Below are 23,768 nucleotides of genomic sequence, written 5' to 3'. Positions count from 1 at the left end.
CTGCTCATTTAAGAGCACTCAGGGCCTTATCCAGTGCCCATTGAAATCAACTGAAAGACTTGCATTAATTTCAGTGAGGATTGGCAGTGGCTTTTAATCAGTATGATGCTTAAATTTTCCTGCAGTGTGTTTGGGTAGATGTGCTTGTTTTTGTGGGGATTAAAATTATTGAAATGGGATAATGCTGTCCTCTGCTAAACAGTGTTCTGAAATTTAGTTTGTCTGGAAGTTGTAATTCTAAGTAGTTAATTAAAAATAATAATTATTATCATATGTCTACGAGCACTAGTCCTGGACCAGGACTCCATTGTGCTAGGTGCTGTACAGACACAAAACAAAAACTGTCCCTGCCTTGAAGAGCCTAAGTATACAGTCTTGTGGCATCTAAGTATAAGATGAGATATCAAATGGATACAGAGAGACAGACTGGCAAGTACAAGAACACAATGGTACCACATTGGTCAGCCTGATAGGCAGTGGGCTCTACACATCAACCAACTATTACATTTTTTGTAGGCAATCATGTCAAAGGAGAGTTTGAAGGAGGATAATGAGGTAGCTTTTCAGATATTTACAGGGAGCTCCTCCAAGAGTGAGGTGCAGTATGGAAGAAAGCACAAAGTCTGAAGATGTAAGTGGCCAGTGGAGGTAGTTGCTGACTAGAGGCAGGAGTCAACATTTCAATACTGAATGAGAGGTCATAGGTAGTAGCATGGGAATAGGCTTTGAAAACCTTTGAAAATGAAGACAAGAAGCTTAGTTTTGGTGTGAATGAACAGGGGGAGCCACTGGAGAGATTCAAAGAGAAGGGTGACATAATCAAAGCAACAGACCCTTAATATCTTTAATCAGCCTTCTGAGTGGATATCAGTAAGGCAAGACTGCATATTTTCAAGGCCAGAGAGAGAGATGTTGCAGTAATTAGGATGAGAGCATGGATGACAGCTTTAGCTGTGTGGAGGGCTTCTGGTCCTCCTCAACAATCTCCAAGACAGGATGACACATTCGAGGACCAGGAATGGAGACCTGACAAGGAAGCTACTCCACAGTCTAATATTTCTTCTTCCTCTCTGAATGAAGCTGTCATCTCATGTTTACTATTTCAGACAGTTTCAAGATCTGATAGTTCCTATTAGAAGTAGTGCAGAAAATACAGCACAAATTGGTTGACATATTGCATACATTGTCATCAGCACGGGGAGCCCTCCCTGTAAGCCGAGTATTTTATAGAACCTACCCAGTCCGTCTGGCAGACTCCTGCTACTGCTCCCCCACCCCCAACAACTAAAAGACCAAACAAAAGGTATTATGTCCCAGCTGAGGGATGGGAGTTTTTATTTCCCCTGCCCCCACCCTTGTTCCACCCCCGCTGAGTTCTTCAGTCATGGGCAACAACATTCAAAGATTACTCCCTGTGACCTTTTGGGGCACAGGCAATTCTGGAAAATTACAGTCACGTTAATTATACAATGATTAGCTCTTATTGAACATCTACCACAAGAGCAGTTTCTCAGGATTTCCATGTGACGTCCACAACATGGTAAGGGACCTCCTTTTCAATGGTCTAAAGTTGTTCAGGGACACCACAGATGATTTGCTGCATACTTTGAAGGAATCCAGAGCTCGTCTTCATTCGCTGGGCATATGTCCCCCTGCAGATAAAAGGTTTACTCTATATCAGATGATGCAGATCACATCCTTTTCAGTTCAGTTTTCCATAGACCATCAGAACCACCTAGAAAAAAGCCCAGCTTTCAAAAGGGAAGATCTTCATCTGCTACGGCAACCTTGAGTCAGCAGTCAACAAAGGCCAAATGTTCCTTTTTACTTTTCTGTTGAGAGCCATAAATACTCCTGCAATCCAGACCTGTTGCTGCGCCCCATCAAACTTTCTACATTATGGGGATTCTGTTTTCCATTTTCATACTTCATGAGAGCAGATTACCTCCAACCGATGGTTTTGGAGGTTATAACATCAGGACATACCATTCATTTCTGCTCCGTGCCCCCTTTCCACCCTCTTCTCTGTCCCTTTTCAGGGACCCCTCTCACAAACCTCTTCTGAAACAAGAGGTTCAGTTCCTTCTCTGTTTAGGAGCAATGGAACCAGTTCCCACTCAACACAAGAGAAGAGGGCTTTGTTCCAAGGACGACTTGGTTACCAAAAAAGAAAGGCAAATGGCAACTGATTTTAGATCTACAGATGCAGAATACCTTTGTCAAGGTATAGAAATTAAAGATGGTGACACTCAGCCATCATTCCGTCTCTGGACCAGGGGACTGCTTTGTGACCTTGACTGTTAGGAGATGTATTTTCGTATTGCGATACACCCATCTCACAAGAAATGTCTTCACTTCATGGTGAGGCAGAACCACTACCAGCATCATGTCCTTTCTTTCAGAGTAGCTACTGCTCCAGGCTGTTTACAAAAGTCATGGAAATGGTGGCTGCACAACTTCATCAGTGGGGAGTAATGGTCTTCCCTTGCCTCGACGACTGGCTTATCAAGGGACGCTTCTACACAGATGTCATATTGGCAGTTTTTTCAGGGTTACTACTATTCAACAGGCTTGGTCTCCAGCTGAACTTCATGAAGTCCTCCCTCCTACCAGTACAAAGGATAGAGTTTATAGGGGTCATTTTTGACCCCACCACAACCAGAACTCATCTCCAAATGGCAGGTTCTTCACTGTGTCACTTCTGATGGTGCACCTTTTGATCAGTCCTCAAGTCACTGCCAGATTATGCTTGCAACATCTTGGGCATAGGGCAGTGTGTACCTTTGTCATGCTGCATGCTCATCTGCACCTCCATTGCTTGCTAGCCTGGTTCAGGTCAGTGTATACAACCTAACGGGGACAGTCTAAACAAGCTGCTCTCTATCCCCTGTCATATTCTGGTTTCCATCAAATGGTGGAAGAATTTGGACAAAGCGTATTTGGAGGTCCCATTCAACCACCACTCGCACAAAAGTTTCCTATGTGTCCCTCCCTGGACGGGAAGCTCATCTCCAGGACCACACTATCCAGGGCAGATGGACTACCCAAGAGTCCACATTGCATATCAGTGTTCTGGAACTCAGAGTTGTCAGATATGCCTGTGTACACTTTCTACCCATGATCCAAAGACAATCCATCCACATAATGACAGACAAGAGGGCAAGCATGTAATATATGAATTCACAAGGGGGGGGGGGCGAGAGCCCCTACTCTCTTCACAGAGGTCATGAGATTATGGAACTGGTGCATAGCCCACAATATCCTGATCTTGGCAGTCAACCTACCTGGTCTCTGAAACACCACAGCTGACAACCTCAGCAGGCACTTCACTCAACATCACAAGTGGGAACTAAACAAATCCATACTCAAGCAGATATTTCTTCCCTAAGGATTTCCAAAAATCTCTTTCCCACCTAAGCCAATTGGAAATGGGTGTAGTTCTATTTCAGGAGAAGCTTGGGACACCTTTCTCCTCTCCTGGGCGAAGAATCTCTTATACGAATTTCCTTTGCTGCTGCTGATTCTCAGGTTGTTATACAAAATCAAGCAGGACAAAGCCACGATCATCTTGAATGCACCAATCTGGCCAAGACAGGTTTGGTTTCCTCACTTTCTTTGCCTGACCTCCCAACCAACCATCGGTCTTCCACTGACACCCAGTCTTCTCACACAGGACTTGGAGAATGTCCTTTGTAGCACTGACCTGAACCTGCTGCAGCTCAAGGTCTACTACCAGAAAAACTTACCTTACTTTCAGAATTAGAAAAGGTTTTACCACTGGTGTACTCACCATAATTTGTCTCCTGTTGATTAATTCTGAAGAAAGAAGGCCTTTTTTGAGTTTCATTAAAATTCACATAGCTGCCATCACAGCCTTCCATTCTCCCGTACAAACCTTCTCGGTATTTGCTTACTCTGCAACGTTGAGATTTATCAAGGAGCTATTAGACCTCTTCCCAAGTGTTAGACACTCTACTCCCACCTGGGACTTAAAGTTAGTTCTCAATGCTTTGATGAAGCCACACTTTGAACCATTAGCAACCTGTTCTCTTCTGAACCTCTCTGTGAAAACTGCATTTCTAGTGGTTATTACCTCTGCCCAAAAGGCTGGAGAAACTGTGAGTCTCATATGGAGGGTCAACCATTTCCATCTTTGTCAAAGGTAAAGTTTCTCTTTGACCATATTCACACTTTTTACCCAAGGTTACTTTAGATTTTCATATCAATCAATTCATCTCCCAATAGTCTATTGTAAGCCTCATCAGTCAAGACAGGAAGCTGGCCTTTATACCTTAGATGTTCCCTGAGATTTTGTGTTTATTGCCAGCAGAGCTAAAGGGGTTCCAGTGATTACCTACATGCTCTCTAAGTTTCTGGTTGCATGCTCTTTTGTTATGCAGTTGCTAATGTACTCTGCCTGCTTAAGGTCATCGCTCATTCTACCAGATTGTATTGCATGTCTGTGGTCCTGCTAAACATGTCCTTTTACAGAAATATGCAAGGTTGCTGCATGGGCTTGGATCCACACTTCCTCAAGATGACATACCTTGGTCGATGCTTCCTGGGCAGACACTGCCTTGGCCTTAGACTGAGTTCCAAACCCCCCAGGTCCTTCAGGGGGTATTATTAAAGAGTTACCGCAAGTGGAGCACATGTAGCAACACAGCTCTGAGAGGTTACTGGAGTTCTTTGAGATGGGTGTCCTTATGGGTGCTTCACTACGTGCTCTCTTTCCGCTCTGCTTTGGAGTCACCATCTTGGGGTTTTGCAATGAAGAAGGAACTGAGGGAAGTTTTTGGGAACAATGATCTGTGGAGCATATGCAGGGGCCAAATGGGCACTGACACCAAAAATCTCAAGAAGAACTCCAGGAACTGTACAAGGAAAATAATCTCTCCTGGAGTGGTGTGTACCTACAATAGATTTGTTCACTTTGCCTGTCTGCAAAGTTACTGGTTTTCTGCACACGGCATTGAGTGAAGCACACGGAGAATAAATGTCTTCTGTGCCTAGTGGAAGTTGGGGTGTTGATGTACATTTCCCTCATTAACTGTAGTAGTAAAGGACCCGACCAGCTCGAGAGAGAGCAACTGGCTTGTCACATGTAAACTCTGAACCTTACTACAGCCCAGCTCAGGATAGCATGGCTCCTAAGGCGATAGAGATGTGCCTAAGCATGTGTCTGAAGTTCTGTCTGCTCAGGAGTCTTCCAGAAAAGCAAACCAATGAAAGGAGAGAGAGCCTATTTGACTTTCTTCTCCTGTCTTAGTATGTCCTACAGATCTCATCCGTAAAATACATTTCACAGCCATTTCAACTTCATAGCCATATAGAAAATAGACCAGTTCCTCTGCAGCCCAAAGTCATCAGTCTCGTGAAGGACTTCATTGCATTTAAAACCTTCCACTGAAAAGTCCCAGGTGTTGTAAGATATTAATGTGGTATTTAGGAAGCTACTAAAACATCCCCTTGAGTCACTGGATACTTGGGATGTTAAGGCACCTAAATTCCTTTCAAAGGCAGTGCTTAAATTCCATCTTAATTAAATCAGTTATCCAGCCAACGTTCTTCCTCTGCCTTTATGTCCTTCCCAACAAGGCTATTCTACTAAAACTAAACATAAACAGGTCCTGAAGTTTTCATATGTAGTGAAACTTAAAAGCCCTTAGAAAGGGCTTTAAGTTTTCTGTTTCATTTTAACCTAATACCCTAGGTTATGCTGTTTCCAGAAGCCAGGGTCAAATGGGTGGCTGCATCTCGTATTTTTGTTCCTTAGCAGACTTGTAACTTTATAGACGTGGCATGATTAGTCAGAAAGGAGTGCATGCACATGCCACCAGCATCTCATAATCATTTAAGTGTGAGATTTGGAGGACAGCTTGCGTGCTTCTGTGAGGTGTTACTGCATGGCCTATCTCACAGCAAGCTTGTAAACTTGGCCCATCAGTGCTACAGAAATTCTCTGAACTAGGTCTCCCGCTCCACAGTAGCTTTATTTTCTAGGATAACTTTCTCTCTCAATGTTTTTATCCCTCCATTAAGTAACTTCTAAGATAGGTTCATCTGAATAAAGCTCATTCCTACCTTGCAGTTTATTTGCTTCTGCTTGTACTTGTAATTTTTCTGTTCATACAGGTATGTTTACTTCTAAAAAAATTTGAGACAAATATTTTGGAAATATTTTAGAGAAATACTCTGGAAATTAAGTCTCCAAGAGTGGGGACCTATTTCAGCTGGCACCTTTTGAAAATAAAATTACTTCCCTTGTAATGTTTGCTGAAGACAGAAGGATATATTAGATCATTGCTCCACTGAGCACCTCCCCTCAGAGCCCAAAATTCTGTAGTCCATTTGATTTTTCAAAATCTGTACGTCTCCACCTTTTGCTTACAAAGCAGCTAATGGCAAGAGGTACTAGGATTTAGAAATGGTTGCATTGCAGGGGCAGAACATGACACCTCCTGCTGGAACCATTAGGTTTAGAATTCTAAGCTACAGAAAGTTTATTCCCTCAAAGCTAGAAGCATGGACCCAAATCTGATTATCTTTTGAAACCTGTATATTCAGAGAAAAAGAATTACAAGTAATGTTTCCATTCATCTACCTTTGTCCCCCACCCCAAATCCTAACTCTAGTTCATCCTCCATATCCTGTAGGAATCCAGCCCTTCTTGCCTTTATTTTCTAGGTCCTGCCTAACCAAACTTTTCTTCCAGATTAAGAAAACTAATGTGTTTCCTCTAGATCTCAGCAATGCTGCTGCTTGGAGCCTCTATGTTTGTAATCACTCAATAGTAATTCCTTTGCTTCATTATGTAGTCAAATTATTGACATCTGATTGTTCTAGTCACAGATCTAAATGTCAACAGGATAATAAAAAACTGGGCTTTGGGAACTAGTGTGGTGGTATATTCTGGCCAAAATGGTCAGAAAGTGTTTACGCAATAACTTTATATCATTGCAAAGCCAGTTAAATACTAGTCCTGAGAACTTCCTTTTTTAGTAATGTGCTGAATCCCAACATTTTACCCTTTTTTTTCCCCCCTCCTGCCAGTGAAACAAAAAGCAAGCCCCTTCATGGTATCAAACACAAGTTGGCAAAGACAGCCTCTCTCCCTGGCAGGAACGGAAATCCCACCTTTGCTGCTGTAGCTGCAGGTTACGACAAGAGCCCAGGTAATGGAACTGTTTTGGAGTAATACCTATTGCTGCACAGTGTTGGATGATGTTCTTGTACCATTTCATTGCTTTACTCAGTTTGAATTCATTGTTGCAGGTGGTAGTGGGTTAGCAAAGGTTTCACCAAATAAAGCAGATGTTTCTGGCAATATCAGCATTTCTCACACACCTGTTGACAGCGATGGCTCTGACAGGTAACTAATACACTTCTAGAAACCATCCCCCCATTCCCTCAACATCCCTATACAAATGTTAGGGAATACACATGAAGTCAACGGAGGCATTCTCTGCATGGATAGGAGGAGCTCATTCTGGTTCCTAGAAGGGATGCTTTTATTGAAAATTTGAGAGATTTCAGGATATCAGAAGATGACCTTCTAAACATGAGTATCATTAGCAAGTCCAAGGTTCAGAACTACGGTAACTCCTCACTTAACGTTGTCCTGGTTAACATTGTTTCGTTGTTACCATGCTGATCAATTAGGGAACGTGCTCGTTTAAAGTTGCGCAATGCTCCCTTGTAACATTGTTTGGCAGCCGCCTGCTTTGTCCACTGCTTGCAGGATTCTCTGGAAGAGCAGCCCCTCCTTGTGGGGATTAGAACCGGGGGCACCCCCCTCATCAGCTCCCCTAAATTCCCGGTAAGGTCTGTGGCTCGGCAGCTGCCCAGCAGCAGTTCAGGTGTCCCTCCCCCCACTGCCGTGCTGCTTCTGCCCTGTCCTCTGCCTTGGCGCTGCTCCCGGGAGCTTCCTGCTTGCTGAGGGTGTGGGGGAGAGGGGTGCTGATGTCAGGATGTCTCCCTGTTCCTGCCCCCCTCTGTACCCCCTCTCCACAAAGTGGAGGAGGGGACAGTCACAGGGTTCGGGGACAGGGGGAGCTTGCAGGAAGCTGTTGCTTCCTGCCTGATCTGCTTAAAAGGGCAACGTACTTGAAGTGGGGTCAGCAAACTTAAAGGGTCAATGCACATCTCTCTCTCTCTCTCTCTCTCTCACTCAGGCACACACCCCTCAGTGCTTTGGAAAGTCAGCACCTGTGCAGCTGTGCATGTGCTGTCAGGAGGAGGGAGTGGTGCTCTCCAGCTGGATAGCGTGGGTTCATCAGCATGTTCAGTTTTTGCAGAGAAGTGTTTGCAGCTACTGCCCTGCACCTCTCGTGTTTCCTCCCTGCTGCCTCGTAGAGTGTGAGGCTACATTAACAACAGCGTATTAATCCTTGAGGGCTCAGCCGAGTGCTAGTTCATCATTTACAGCAAGGCATTCCCTGGGAAATATCCCACCCTCTTACTCCGCCACCTCAACCAAGCTTTACAATCATTCATTGCTGTGTACAGTATCAAACTGTCTAAAACTTGTACTGTAGATGTATATAATGTCTTTTGTCTGGCCAAAAAAAATTCCCTGGAATCTAACCCCCCCCAATTTTACATTAATTCTTATGGGGAAATTGGATTCACTTAACATGGTTTCGCATAAAGTTGCATTTTTCAGGAACATAACTACAACGTTAAGTGAGGAGTTACTGTATATGGGTGACTTGGAAGTAGGGGAAAGTGTCCTTCATGCCATCTGATTCTTATCCTTTCTTTAACTCTTTTTCCCTTTGCAAGACAATTCTATCTTTGTCCCCATCCAAACAATAGGGAACCCACATGGTTTCTCAGCATTTTGAGAAGCATGCACTAGGTTCACCTGATGTAGCCTATAGGTGGAATTTCTGACCACAGAGCAGAGGAACCAAGTGCAATGCTCTTCCTCTCCGAATTTAACCTTGAGGGCAGGAATGGTGACTGCATTTCCCAATGCTGAGGGCAATGGGCAAGAGGAGAGAATGAGCTCTGAGGGTGGATGTTATTGATCCCAGTTAACCTCTCTGCTTGTCAAACTACAAACTAAGTAATTGAATGGCTTTCTTTTAAGGGATCTCTCAAATAATTTAGAACCTAGACTTGACCTGTCTGGCAGAGAATTTCTCCTAGATTGTGACACCAAAAACTTCTGAGAAATTGAGTGAAAGAGCTATTGTCAAATGTGCACTTGTTATAACAATTAACTAATCTGCTTTATTTCCAGAGAGGTTTATCTCTCATAAGACAGGTGCCAATAGAAAAGTAAGCAAAAAGGCTAATTGAAATACTTAGGGACAAATAAGAGAAATGTAAATTAACTAAGTGCAATAATGATGAGTTAAATTTTTTTTAAAACTATGTTAAAATAGTTGGTCACTTCAGTTCTCTTTACACTTGGTATCCTATTTCGACTTGAACTTCCTAACAATATATCTGTCTGTTCCACACAATGTTTATATGTGTAGCACTAAGTTGTTAATGGTAGTAATACCATTTCAGTGTTAACCTTTGTGTATTGTTCCTCCCCCTGTATGTTTAGTTCTGGTTTGTGGAGTCCCATCAGCAACCCTAGCAGCCCTGACTTCACACCCCTCAATTCATTCTCAGCCTTTGGAAATTCTTTCAACTTAACTGGAGGTGAGCTTTTTAACACTAAAATTAGTAAATAATAAACAGTGGACTGTGAAAAATTCTTCATTCCTTTCTCCATATTGGAAAAAATAAAAATAGTTCTTCAGTTTTTTTGTTTAAGGGGAAGGAGGAGTCTGTACAACAGTTCTCAACCAGGGGTATGCATAATCCAAGGGTGCACAGAGGTCTTCCAGGGGGTACCTCCGCTCATCTGGATATTTGACCAGTTTTACAATAAGCTACATAAAAAGCACAAGCGAAGTCAGTACAAACTAAAATTTCATACAGTGACTTGTTTATGCCACTCAGTATATACTATACACAGAAATGTAAGTACAATATTTATATTCCAATTGATTTTTTTATAATTATATGGTATAAATGAGAAAGTAAGACATTTTTCAGTAATAGTGTGCTATGACACTTGTATCTTTTTGTCTGATTTTGTAACCAAGTAGTTTTTAAGTGAGGTGAAACTTGGGGTACACAAGATAAATCAGATTCCTGAAAGGGGTACAAGTAGTCTGGAAAGGTTGAGAGCCACTGGTCTAATATCTAAACCCAGAAGAAATAGTTAGCAATTTATTTTGATATTACTTATGTGCTGAAACTGTAGCAACAGTAACATTCTGGTTTTGACTGTCCTAAAGTGGACAAAGAAAGGCAACAGATGTTTGCTGCTTCACTTGGTTAGGAACAGAGAGTAGGCTGAAATTATACTCTTATTTGAAGCTGACCATTTCAAACAGTTTTCTGCTGTGAAGCTTTATGAGGTCTCAGATTTATGCCACTGGGTCTTGCTATGTTGGATTGACTTCTCATTTGGTAGTATGATGCTTCTTTTGAGTGACTGAGAGGAAATGCTGCTTCCAAAAATACTAGTTAACAGACTAGTGGAAGATCAACAGCAAGGTAACTAGCAATGGGAAGTTTTTTCTAAACTACATGTGTCAGTATTCAGATTGCCAAAGCTGCGGGATGTAAAAACTGTATAAAATAACACCTGCTCTAGGGAAGATAGATAAGGAGCTTCTGTTCTCCTTGTCTCCGAACAAAAGAACAGGAGGACTTTCAATGAAACCAAACGGTAGAAATTTCAAAGTTGATAAAAAGTTTACATTCAATTCATAATTAGATTGTGGAACTCTGAATCCTACTAAATGATTGATGCCACAAAATGTCATTGAGGCAAAATGGGATTGGAAGTTTATTTGGATAACAAGACTATGCAGAGTTATAGCAGGTAATGGAAACAGTGTTTTGGAACAGATACAGGGCTCATGCTTCAGGTTTTAAATCCGTCTTAAGCTATTGGGGATCAGGGTAAGACCAGATGAGATCATACCTGCCTACTGTGGGGTTTTTGCACCTTCCTCCCAATCACTTAGTGTTGGCCACTTTCAGAAATGATACTGGACAAGATGGACTGTGGGTCTTATCCAGTATGGCAGTTCTGACATTCTTTTATAGCAGTGAAAAACCTGGTCTATTACAGCTGTAACGGAGAAGGTAATGCTGCAAATGTGATCCCTGAGACCTTGTTTCATCATCTTACCCTGTTCCATCTCTGGGATTTATTCTTTATTATTCATTAAGAATTCCCGACATAAACTTGCCAACATCATTGTGTTTGTAAGTGGGGGAGGGGGTCAAGGGATCCCACTTCCTGGCACTGAGTTAATATCCAGTTCTGCAGCAAGCATTGAAGAGGGGTTAAACCATATGTAGTGTATATGTAACTTTTTCTCTAAGTATGATCTTGGTTCCAGTAAGATGTCAGCTGTGGACCACAAGCTTCCAGGATTACACCGGATAAGTTTTTCAGCTATTCCCCTATCTGGCACATCAGATAGGATCTGTACTTTCCTGTTACATGAGCTTTCTCTATTTTTCTATCTTTGTGTCTCCCCCTCTGTATTGGTATCCACTACACTGTGGAAAATATAATATTGTGTTTAAAATATCAGGGGAAATGTGAAGGGTTCATGTTTTTCTTTCCTTTTTAGAGGTTTTCAGCAAACTTGGTCTCCCTCGATCTGCTTATGGCCAGGATATGCAGCGAAACTGGAGTGAAGTTAGTAACATCCCTTCATCCATCTGGGACTCTTCAGCTACAGGTCCTGTACCCTCCTGGCCAACAAATTCAGGTTCCCCAACTCACACAACTGCAGTAAGTACACATGGTTATATAATCTTTTATTAATCTTTTTGCCACGTGACGTTAGTAGTATCTAATCTTTTTTAATTGGATGAACTTTCAGCACCACTCAGTCTTCAACTGAAGGGTTGACAAGGAAGAACATAATCACCATTTTACATAGTCAAAATAAAATAGCTGTTGAATAAAAAAAATGATTAAAATCATATGGGTGCTGTAAAAAACAATGAAAAACATCGGCTCACCTGCCAATAGATCAGCGTACGTTGCTTTATACAAAATACTTGTCTTAGGGCCAGTCTTACAGCAATGGTGCAAGCACCTGGAGTTTTTATAAAATCACTTGTTTGGTACCCAAGCACTTCCAGCATTGCACATACACACCCATAGTGCTGCTATCTATCCTGCGCCGAAAGCCAGGAGCATTAGCTCTATCCCCTGTAAAGCTACTCCTTCCACTTTCAGGAACAATTAAGAGCAGCCAAGGTGGCATTTGGCAGATTTTGATTCCGTTTGGTAGCCCCACTATTATCCCAACCTATAAATCACTACAGTCCAAGACGCATGATGTTTTCATACCCACTCTTCAAGAGTCACAGATTTTCCTAACGCTGCAGCTTAAAAACAAAGGCCATAAATACAGAGAAAGAAATTGGAAACTGAAGGGTAGATTCTTCGCTGACCTTTGACTTTAACAACCCAGGTCTTGCATATAGCTAGCTAGAGAGAAGAATGGATCCTACATTCAGACAGATAGTGGTAGCTCCGCCCTCTCATCCTCACACTCCATATTTTACTCATTTAGTATGAAGACTCTGACATTCAGGACAGCAATGGGGAAGGGTTTTTGTTGAACTGTCTCATCACACACTTTTCTCTTACTACAGTTAGCACTTACAGTGTACAGGAAAATTAGATTGTGTACAGTTTCCTCCCCATTTCAATGCAGCGTTGACCTCATATAAGAGTTTAGGTGGTGTAATGCACACCCTTTGTTGCTAAACCTTAACTGTTTTGTTTAACTCACCATTTTAGTGACATGGGAGAGATTATAAGAGTGTCACTTTGATACCACTTCAGCATCCTCTGCAACTACTACCTAAATCACTTCTCAGTAGCTTCCTTTTGCTGGTGCATAGTTAGTTTTGCATTAGTTTCCAACAAGTTTTGACTCCTCCAGTCCTTGGGGGGTAGGGGGGAATTGCAGAAATGAAGATTAAATATTCAAGGTGAAAATCTTGAGATTCAAAATCCAGGTTGTTACTACTTAATTTTCCAAAATGAGTTTTAATTTTTGCCCTCAAATGCAGAATTCATTGGTATGTAATTGTTTAACATACGGAAACGTATCAGGCTTTTATCTAAGCATTACAATGCTCAGGTGATGTTGAAGTCCAGTGCATTTGACAATTTCATAACTAAACATGTCTGAGTGAAAGGAAACATTAGTTTGAAAGCTGTCAGACAATGGGTAATGACTAAGACTGGTAGTTACAGTTATAAACCTGTTAATACAGCATTAATTTTTTTGTACTGCAGTCGATCCTTGGCAATCCCAGTGGCCTGTGGTCTACCACCACTCCATTCAGCAGTTCTATTTGGTCAAGTAACCTCAACAGCACCCTTCCCTTCACCACTCCGGCAAATACATTATCTGGTATTGACCTCATGGGTAGTGAAAACTCCCCCGCTCCTCCTCCATCTACTGCTGCCAGTGTTACTAACCCGACTGAAGACATGGGACAGACCTATAATCCATGGCGAATTTGGAGCCCTACAATTGGAAGAAGAAGCTCAGATCCTTGGTCTAACACTCACTATCCTCATGAAAACTGAAATTAGGCTATACAAAGGGACTTTTATCCAGATCATGATACAATTCTGAATATGCCATTTTTGAAACATCATTTTCAGGCTATTTATTACCATTGCTTTTTTCTTCCCTTTTTGCAACAAAGTTATGAACCAGTCATGCTTTCATCACTTTCTCCTTTTAAAGTCTATCGTGCAATTATGATAGCGTGAGGTCTCAGTTAAGCTTGAAAAAGTAAGTGTGGTGACAAACCAAACTTCAGCTAAGATTTGTAAATCGGAACAATTTTCATGGGTTTCATATTTTATCATCTGCCATTCTTTATTTGGGAGACTATTTGAATTAGAAAATGGTCCCAGCATGCAGCAATTTTATCAAAGTACCAGGTTTTGGTTTTTAATTTTTTTTCCAGTATTATGCTCCAAAATCTAATTTTTTAAAAAAAAGCACCTTGTGCTAAAAATGCAGAGTATTTTTTTAAAATAAGGCTGTCTTTGTTAACACAGGTTCTAAGAATGTAAAAACATGAAGAGCAAAAATGGCTGAATGTAAGAGGATTCATTCTGTTAAGACAGCGTACACTTTGTGCTGTTTGTACATTTGTAAACCTGAATGCATTTTTAAGTTGAACTGAAATGCACATAGCCAAGACTTGTGGAAAAAACAAGATACCCCGTGCATTTCTTACAGATACAACTTTGGGTTGTACTTTAAAATAAAAAATGCTTTTTTTTTTCAAAAATTGTCTATTGTATTTCTGTGCTCCAGGCTCTGCAGATGTGCATATGTACAGATCTGTTTAGCCATAATGGCTTCAAGGCAATTTTCATTCTGTGCAAGTGGGCTTTATGAGCTGGAACCCCACTGCACATGAAACACCTTCCATTGCAAGCTGCGGTTTTCAGAGGAACTGTAGTGGTGCAGGTCACCTTTATGGAGGTTTGCTCTCTAGAAGAACACTGTGTAAAAGCACCTACTGAGTGTAAACTTTCTTTTGAAGGCCAGCTGCGGTAAAGTTTGCTAGAAACAGGCTTGGTGGCAGTGGCTACACCTCTAGTCTGGTAATGCTGCTCTTCCTGTCAGTCGCTAGACAATAATACTAGGCACATTGTCTCCTCCAAAGCTGTGTGTGTTGGGCTTGCAGATCAAGTTCACCCCTATGCTTTGATAGTGCCCTTTGCCAGCAGTAAATCAAGTAGGTTCTTAGTGCTTCCTGGGGATAAGAGCTGCAGAAGGCAGCAAAAGATGCACTTGATTTTGTTTTCACTCCCTCATGGTGTGCTCTCTGCAGAGTAATCTCTCCAACAACTGCTTGTACAACGTAGAGAAGGGAGACTACCTCTGCTACTCAGTGCTTCCCCAGCAGGAGCAGTAAAGCAGACAAGAAGGGCATTACTATCAGCTGTTCTTGCTGCCTCTGGACAAAGCTAGAGCTATGAATTTCTGGAAAAGGAACTTTAGAAATGCAGGAGAGGAATACAAGAAAACCTGGAAATTCCTGGATTGTAGAGTCCAGGCTGACAGCTAGATCTTTGAGTTCACCAACCATTCTTTATATACTGTGTTCCATTACCTTTTGGTAACTAGACTGAACCATTTACAAGACAGCCTGTCACCAGCTCTCTATTTGCATGCTGTGGACAAGAGCCACTAACATGTCCTAGCATGTTTTCTCTCAGCCATCCTCCAGCTTTTCCCAGAAGAAAGAGAGCAACAAAACATCTGTATTAAGCACAGGGAGGTGATTAAAGCAGAATAGGTGCTACCTTTTTCCAGCAGGCCTTTGTAAGAAGGTATCAGCTGATTCAATAATGAGCCTCCATCTACAATGGCTTTTAACAAAGTTTATCTATTAACTATACAAAATATCAAAAGCCTAGATTTATTTTGACTTTATCTGGCTAAAGCACCTCAAATGCTAGATGTGACATCAGGAAAATTATTCTGCTGCTTTAAAGGACTGCCACCCTCATAGGCTCTGCTTCTTCATGTTATACAAACAGAGCTCTTGAGTTCTGGTCCTCAGACATGAGCCCTTCTCTGTTCTATTCCAAATGCCTCCGTTCCCTCTAGTTTCTACCCAAGCAGGAAGTGAGAAGACTCTAAAGCAAGAGCTCCCACCCAAACTCCAACTATACACAGCAGCAAGTGTGCATCTGCAGAAGTCACAACAGACCTTAAGAAACAAAAGTATAGGCAATTTTACCTTCTTGACAGACCAGAGTCACAAGGTTCCTACTCCTGGAGAGTAAAAAATCTGAGGAATCTTAGCCACGGGTATTTGTAGTAAGTCATGGATAGGTCACGGGCAGTAAACAAAAATTCATAGCCTGTGACCTGCCCATGACTTTTTTACTAAAAATACCTGTGACTAAACCTTGGGCAGGGAGGAGCTGTCAGGGGCTCCTAGGCAGCAGAGGGGCACAAGTGCCAGCTGCCATAGCGCCCGTTAGCCAGGAATCACAGCCAATGGGAGCCCCCCACCTCTAGCCCTGATCCCCGTCCCACACACCCAAACTGCTGCTGCTGGACCAGGGGCTACCCAGCTCAGGCAGCCCCTGAGCCAGCACCAGCTGCTGCAGAGGTCACGGAAAGTCACAGAATCCATGACAGACTCAGCCTTACTTATGTTCCATTCCATCAGCTGACTCAGGTTCAGAACTGCACAAGGGCTTATATCTTTGGTCATCTGTCTGCTTTTGGATCTGAGACTTGAAAGCGGGAAACATGTCAATGGTATCTAGAAGTCTTTTCTTTAAAGGAGGCTATTGCCAATTAAACCTGAAGTATAGCAAAGCTTTTGGATGTACTGATATGACCCTAAACTGAGAAGTACCGCTAGCGCAGTGGTTCTCAACCTGTGGCCTATGCGCCATCCTCAGGGCCATATAGGTAGTATTGGATGTGGCCCACCATGGTAAATTGGTTGAGAACCACTGCACTAGAGCTTTGGGAGCTGGGCGTGAAATAAGAGATTCAACCTGAAAAAATGCACGTTATTGTAAAACAGCTATAGGATATTCTAATCTAGAGGTGGGCAAGCAAGGAATGCCCAAAGAAGCAAAGGAATTTTGGGCTACCTGTAACTGCCTCAGAGCTACCACCCTCTTTCTGCATGGCCCTGGAGAGAATACCTGAAATACTGCACTCCATTCTAGGCCTCTCCACTGCAGAAATGTCAACAAGTTTGGAGAGAAGGCAGAGTTTGTTCAAATTGTTCCTTAATCAAGCAAATTAAGAACAAAGCACTTGACCAAATGACAGTAAGTGGGGAATATAAATCACAAAGTTTGCATGTAACGTAGAGAAATGGCCTACAAAGTTACACATGGATGAAACGGAGCAGAAGTTTCCCATTGCTATAGATGAAACAAAGTGCTTTAGAAGCTTATAATGCAAGAAGCATTGGGCCTGGGCCTGCCCAGGATGACCTAACTCACAGCTATGCTTCCTAGAGAAAGTTTTCACTTGAACTTTACCTTCCCTAATTGCCAAATAGTATAAACCTGCATATAAGTGTTGGAGAGAGTTCATGGTATTCCCTCAATAGTCATGTACTGAGGTTGTAGTATGCTATACAGCTCTTGCTGCTGCAACTGCTGTTGTCTAAATAATGCTACCAACCACTGTGGGTAGGCAATTTTCTTAAGTATTTTCTCTCCCTTTTTGCTTCTTGCTTCTCAAACAATGCTCCTTCCTGCTTTCTAGGTATTTAACCCTGTGCACCTAGTTTATATAAGCAGGCTTGACTACAAATGAGAGTACCAATTCCTACTCCAACCCAAGAAGTGGCACCCTATTGTGAGCAAGGGCAGCAGTTGGATGGATGTAGAAGCGTGATCTGCTCTGTCCTCCTAAGGAAGCTAGCTGCTATTATACACACAGATCTGTGTGTGCCCAGTACCCAAGGAAGGCACATGATATACACTTAAAACAAGTATTAAATTATTTTCTCATTGGAGAGCACAACCACCCTTTCATTCCAAACCTTCACTGAGCTAAGGTGTAGTCAAACAAATACTTGAACAGGTATCTATTCAAAAAACCCTCCCCCACCATCTGCACAGCCCAAACTCTGTTTTAGCCCCTAGCATAGACCTGAGCCATTTCTGAGTTTTAAGCCACCATGTTTTGTACTTTTAAGCCTGGGACAGCTGTGCCAGAGCTGCTCTTCAGTACTTACGCTAAGTTTTATACAGGCTGCAAATCGCTCAAAGGAGCAGGACAGCTGCCTGAATCATGAAGGTGCTGCGAAGCACAGGCCAGGTACCCCATGCAAATGCAGGAAGAAGTGATGAGATAGGAGGATGCTTGGTAACAAATCCTACACCAGCTTTATGACCACATCTATGAAGCATCCGGGGCCTGTGTGCACTTGCATCTCTGCTAGCTATCTTGCTGGCCCAGAAACTCATTAGCCTGCTAAATAATTGACTGAAGGCACTTTAAAATTTGCTTACAGCAAAACTGACCCATCTGTTTTAACTGAGCAGCATAAGGCACCAGCCAAAGCCCAAATGCTTGGCAGATGCCATTAAGAGCTGACGATATGAGACCATATTTATTAACTTGGACATTGCCATCCCACCTACTCATTTTTACTCTGTCTAGCGCGCACGTTACTTCATCTCCTTAGGATATTCCTTTTACCTCATCCTTTTCTACAACCTTGTCTGGCCACCCTTCTTCCTTCCTCTTTCCAATATACAGTTGGGTGGCTTTGATCATCAAGACTCCTGCGATCTTGGCATCAGTGCAAGCCAGAAGATTATGATGGCCTCTGACCTGCCTTTCCCCTAACTGCACCCCCCAGGGTAGTTTACTGCATAAGGGAAAGTTCCAAGATCCAAAGGAGGTACCACTGCAAAATTATTGTAGTCATCGGGCAGAGGTGTGTGATCAAGTGCCCAGACAGTCTGTGGAAAATGGAAGAAAACACCAGGAGCCCTAGACCTGACCAAGATGACATCTTACCCTAGTTAGAGGTGACTAGCTGAGCAAGTGTGGTGTGGTTAGGGTTTCTGAGCCCTGGGAGTTCTCACTGACCCTGTCTCCTCCCCGACCTTGTTCTCCTAATGTGACTTAACTTCCCTCACTGCCACTTCCTAAACTACTCCTGCTCGAACCCAGTACAGGGAAGGCAACATGCATCACACAGAGAGAATCAGGCAACAGGAGGCACGGAAAGGAAGAAGGAGAAAGAGGACTAATGCCTGTGTCCCTCATTCCAGAAGTCTCAGCAGGATGCTGCTGCTCCTGGAGGTTCCTCAAGGCTAATGGTCCTTTATCAATTAGAGACCCCCTACAATTAGGTCAAGTGCAAGCAATGCTGAAGACTTGTCATGGCATGTAAAATATAAGAACAGGGCCTAGGTTTCGTGAGTGCACCAGAGGATTTAGTCAGAATTTTGAGGGACCTCAACCATGCAGGGCCATAGAAAGTGACTGAAACGTGTTACTGCAGTGCGCTACTTGTGTGTGTAGTTATAGCTGCTTAGGTTACTGAAAGGAAAGGAGGATTTTTACCACTGGCAGCATCACAAAGCCCACTGCACTGCAAGAACAAGCTGGAGTCTGTCCTACATCAACAAAATTATCACCTAACTTCTGCTTTTTAAATCTTTACTATTAGTGATTAAGAGTGAGGCTGGAAAGAACAGCATGATTTTCTCTGCAGCCCCTAAGCTGATCCAATATCTGAAATTGTTCTGCCTCTGGAATCAGCTATGAATGGCACAGAGAATACAGATGAAATGATATTTCCCCAGAACCAGTTATTTGTACATAATCCCACTTTCAACTAGAAATCTATCAATGGAGGCCCTTTATTGCAACTGCAGCTCAAAATTGCCTTGCTAGAGGTTGCCCATTTACCTCTCAGGGCCAAATCCTGCTGCCGCTGGGAGGTTTTGCCATTGACTTTGTTTGCAGTATCAGGCCCTCGTTCCTGAAAAGTCCAATGGATCATGAGAAAACATCCAGTGGGAGATTTCCTCGGTTCATCGCCTGGCACAAAGAAAGGAAATCAGTATCATGAGCTTTAAATTCATTAGTGCTTGTAAAGTGACTGGACAGAGAATGCACAGGGAAATGGTACAGTTTAGATAAACTGCAAAAAAACAAGCGCATTTAAAGCAAGTGACAAATCCAGGCTGTGAATATTTCAATGTGTGTGAAAGAAGGTTCCCTTTTTAATGCTGGATGAACTCAAATGGCAAAAAGATGCTATGGTGTTTTTCCCCTCCCAGCTCACAAAATACACAGTGGAAGTCTGTTAATCTTTAAGCAATGACCATGGAGATCTGGTCATTATTCTACAGTTTGTTTTAGAATTACAAATTTTGGAGTCAGGCCCTATCCCTAAGGTTTCAACTGATGCTTACAGCCATTTAAAATGAAAACAAGGCCCATTAAACATACAGTGATACTAAGTCAGCATATAATAGCAGGCAAAAATCTATACTTCAGCTATTAAAACAATGAGAGTAGAATATTGCTGAAATCAGTAGGCTGTTGCCAGACAACTGCAGCAAATCGACAATATTTTATTGTGCTTTCATCTGTGTATCTTAGCGGAGCCTCCTTGAGAAGATTCAGCTATTTAGCCCCTAGGGCAGTGGAAACTGTTAGGGGGCTTATTCCTTCACCCGCTTCCTTCCTTGGTCCTTCTCACATGAACAGAGAGCAACAATACCCTAAGTCCAAAGGTGCAAACAATTCAGTGTTTATTGGGGTGAACTTCCAGCAAGCATGATTCCAGTTTCCTTCCTTAGTATCCTCCTTCCCAGCTCTGACACCACAGAGCCTTACACCTGTGTCCCTGTTCCCATTCCTGCCCTTAGCAAAACATTATTCCAATTTCCTTACCCCTATTCCCTGTTCCCATTTTCCCTCTTTAGCAAAACATGATTCCAATTTCCCCACCCCCATTCCCTGTTCCCATCTCCCCCACCCACACACCCACCCTCTCACTTCCTGATTGACTGCAGACTATATAGTAAAACTTGAGTTCGGCTTAGCTATACCTTAACCAATCATTTTCCTGAAATTTAACTAACGAATCCTAACATATTGTAACATGATTATGTAACCAATTATATCCCACCACCTTAATTAGTTTACACCCAGCAAAATTAATTATACAGCAGACAGGAACAATCACAGAACCAGACAGAGATTATACAGACAAACAATAGCAAAGTGGGAACTATAACGACAAAACAATACAGAAGTGAGGATTTCACATCCCAGTACTGATAAGTGAGTTCTTGCCAGACAGGATGCTATCAAACTAAGTTTCCTTTTACATCTTCTAGGCACTTCCCTTTCTCTGGAGGTGATAGGAATACAATCCTGTCCTGATAGTGCCTAACAGCCCAATAGCACCTTATTTCAATGTGACTAGTTTGGAATGTGAGGATGTGACCGTTCGCTTCCTAGCTTATGGCTGCCTCTGCTGCTTAGCCAAAGGCCTTAGCCTAAGAACAGGGCCTCAGACTGTCACAGTAAGAGAAGACCCTTAAACCAGCAGACAGTGATTTTGATTCTTTTCTTTTATACCTCTAGAACTAGCCAAGTGATAAGAATAAACCTAAATTCTTAAAGTACAGGCCTTTGCAGACAGGCCTGAATATCTATATCCTAACAGAAACCACATTGGCAAATTTCCCCCACACTACCAGCAATTGTGATTAAATCAGCGATTTGCAAAGCACACCTTGTCTAACTAATTAAATTCCTCTCTGCACAGCAAATAACTAGAGAGCTTTAAATATAGATCAACAGTACCACTCTGTGGCTTAAGTAAATGTAGTACTTTGAGATGTGTCAGTTTTCAAAGGTAAGATGCAACATGCGAAACATAGGCCTTGTCCACACTACCACAGTAAGTCGACCTAAGTTACGCTACTCCAGCTACGTGAATAACGTAACTGGAGTCGATGTAGCTTAGGTCGACTTACCGCAGTGTCTACACCACACTGTGTCGATGGGAGACACTCTTCCATCAACTTATCTTACTCTTCCCGTTCCGGTGGAGTACCAGAGTCGACCAGACAGCGCTCTGCCGTCAATTTAGCAGGTCTTCTCCAGATCCGCTAAATCGACCCCCATGCATTGATCACAGCAGCGTCGATCTCCGGTAAGTGTAGACATGGCCATAAGGAGAAAGCAGGGCCAGACAGAGTCCATGCAATGAAACAGTACTTACATTTTGTGTTTGTACAATGCTTAGCACGCAACTGGGTCTTGGTCCATGACTGGGCCTCCTAGGTGCTACCGTGATACAAGTACAGTAAATGATATTACTTCCTGTAAATATTTTACTATATACTACTTGTAGGTCAAGTTATCTAACTAAACTGGACACTATGTCTCGTATTAAAGTGGCCTTTTATTTATTCTCTGTGACTAGCTCTACCCTCTTCCACCCTCCTCCAAAAAAGTCAATTTTTCATGTTCCCATTCTGCACCTGCCTACCCACTGTCTATTTTTATACAGTTTAGGTATTTTTGATTTATACATATATATATATATATATACATATATATACATATATATACATATATATATATATATATACATATATATACATATATATACATATATATACATATATATACACATACATACATATATATATATATATATACACATACACATATCATATTTTCCCCAATCCTTCAGACTGCTTTTCCCTTTCCTCCCTTCCATTGTTTTTCACCCACCCTTCTCCTAGCACACCTCCTTTTATACACGATAGTTTTACTCAAGTCTCTAGTATCTGGCTTGTAGTATTAACTAGTTTCAACAACAGAGCCAGAGGGTCTAGTTCTCCTTTTACTTACCGCAGCGGAAATTCAAAAGTAACTGTTGACGTCAGAGTTATAATGGTGCAAAAGTTGGTAAGAAACAGTCCCAAAAGCTTTAAAGCAAAAGCCTCCTTCAGAATGATCCAGTACTCTGCTTTAGAGAGGTTTCCACCTTTTTAACTCGCAACAGGGAGTTTCCCCCTTCCCAACACCAAGCTAGGACACTGACCTCCTAATTGGACTTTTAGGCACAAGCCTTGTGTCACTACCTTAACCCTCTACACCTATAGAATCATAGAATATCAGGGTTGGAAGGGACCCCTGAAGGTCATCTAGTCCAACCCCCTGCTCGAAGCAGGACCAATTCCCAGTTAAATCATCCCAGCCAGGGCTTTGTCAAGCCTGACCTTAAAAACCTCTAAGGAAGGACATTCTACCACCTCCCTAGGTAATGCATTCCAGTGTTTCACCACCCTCTTAGTGAAAAAGTTTTTCCTAATATCCAATCTAAATCTCCCCCACTGCAACTTGAGACCATTACTCCTCGTTCTGTCATCTGCTACCATTGAGAACAGTCTAGAGCCATCCTCTTTGGAACCCCCTTTCAGGTAGTTGAAAGCAGCTATCAAATCCCCCCTCATTCTTCTCTTCTGCAGGCTAAACAATCCCAGCTCCCTCAGCCTCTCCTCATAAGTCATGTGTTCTAGACCCCTAATCATTTTTGTTGCCCTTCAATGGACTCTCTCCAATTTATCCACATCCTTCTTGTAGTGTGGGGCCCAAAACTGGACACAGTACTCCAGATGAGGCCTCACCAATGTCGAATAGAGGGGAGCGATCACGTCCCTCGATCTGCTCGCTATGCCCCTACTTATACATCCCAAAATGCCATTGGCCTTCTTGGCAACAAGGGCACACTGCTGACTCATATCCACATATCTCGTCCACTGTCACCCCTAGGTCCTTTTCCGCAGAACTGCTGCCTAGCCATTCGGTCCCTAGTCTGTAGCGGTGCACTGGATTCTTCCATCCTAAGTGCAGGACCCTGCACTTATCCTTATTGAACCTCAACAGATTTCTTTTGGTCCAATCCTCCAATTTGTCTAGGTCCCTCTGTATCCTATCCCTCCCCTCCAGCGTATCTACCACTCCTCCGAGTTTAGTATCATCCGCAAATTTGCTGAGAGTGCAATCCACACCATCCTCCAGATCATTTATGAAGATATTGAACAAAACCGGCCCCAGGACCGACCCTTGGGGCACTCCACTTGATACCGGCTGCCAACTAGACATGGAGCCATTGATCACTACCCGTTGAGCCCGACAATCTAG

The 23,768-nt window shown here is 42.5% G+C and overlaps 1 protein-coding gene across 4 annotated transcripts in view; it reads left to right on the top strand.

Annotated features, from left to right (window-relative positions):
* The window catches only part of TMEM131 (transmembrane protein 131), a 202,525-nt gene that overhangs the window by 170,074 nt on the left and 8,683 nt on the right, over window positions 1-23,768 (top strand). For 2 of the 4 annotated variants that reach the window (XM_073352811.1, XM_073352822.1), the window contains 5 exons: window positions 7,054-7,175; window positions 7,276-7,372; window positions 9,563-9,660; window positions 11,661-11,824; window positions 13,352-14,367. In XM_073352811.1, coding sequence (XP_073208912.1) covers window positions 7,054-7,175; window positions 7,276-7,372; window positions 9,563-9,660; window positions 11,661-11,824; window positions 13,352-13,648 — 778 coding nt within the window. In that variant the 3' untranslated portion in view covers window positions 13,649-14,367. Of the gene's footprint in view, window positions 1-7,053; window positions 7,176-7,275; window positions 7,373-9,562; window positions 9,661-11,660; window positions 11,825-13,351; window positions 14,368-23,768 lie in introns of those variants that run through there. The other 2 variants (XR_012159916.1, XM_073352835.1) reach the window with 2 other exon arrangements.

Source organism: Lepidochelys kempii, chromosome 1 (assembly GCF_965140265.1).
Source record: "Lepidochelys kempii isolate rLepKem1 chromosome 1, rLepKem1.hap2, whole genome shotgun sequence".
Classification (NCBI taxonomy): domain Eukaryota; kingdom Metazoa; phylum Chordata; order Testudines; family Cheloniidae; genus Lepidochelys; species Lepidochelys kempii.
The sequence above is the reverse complement of the archived record's forward strand: the minus strand, read 5'-3'. Positions and strand labels throughout refer to the sequence as shown.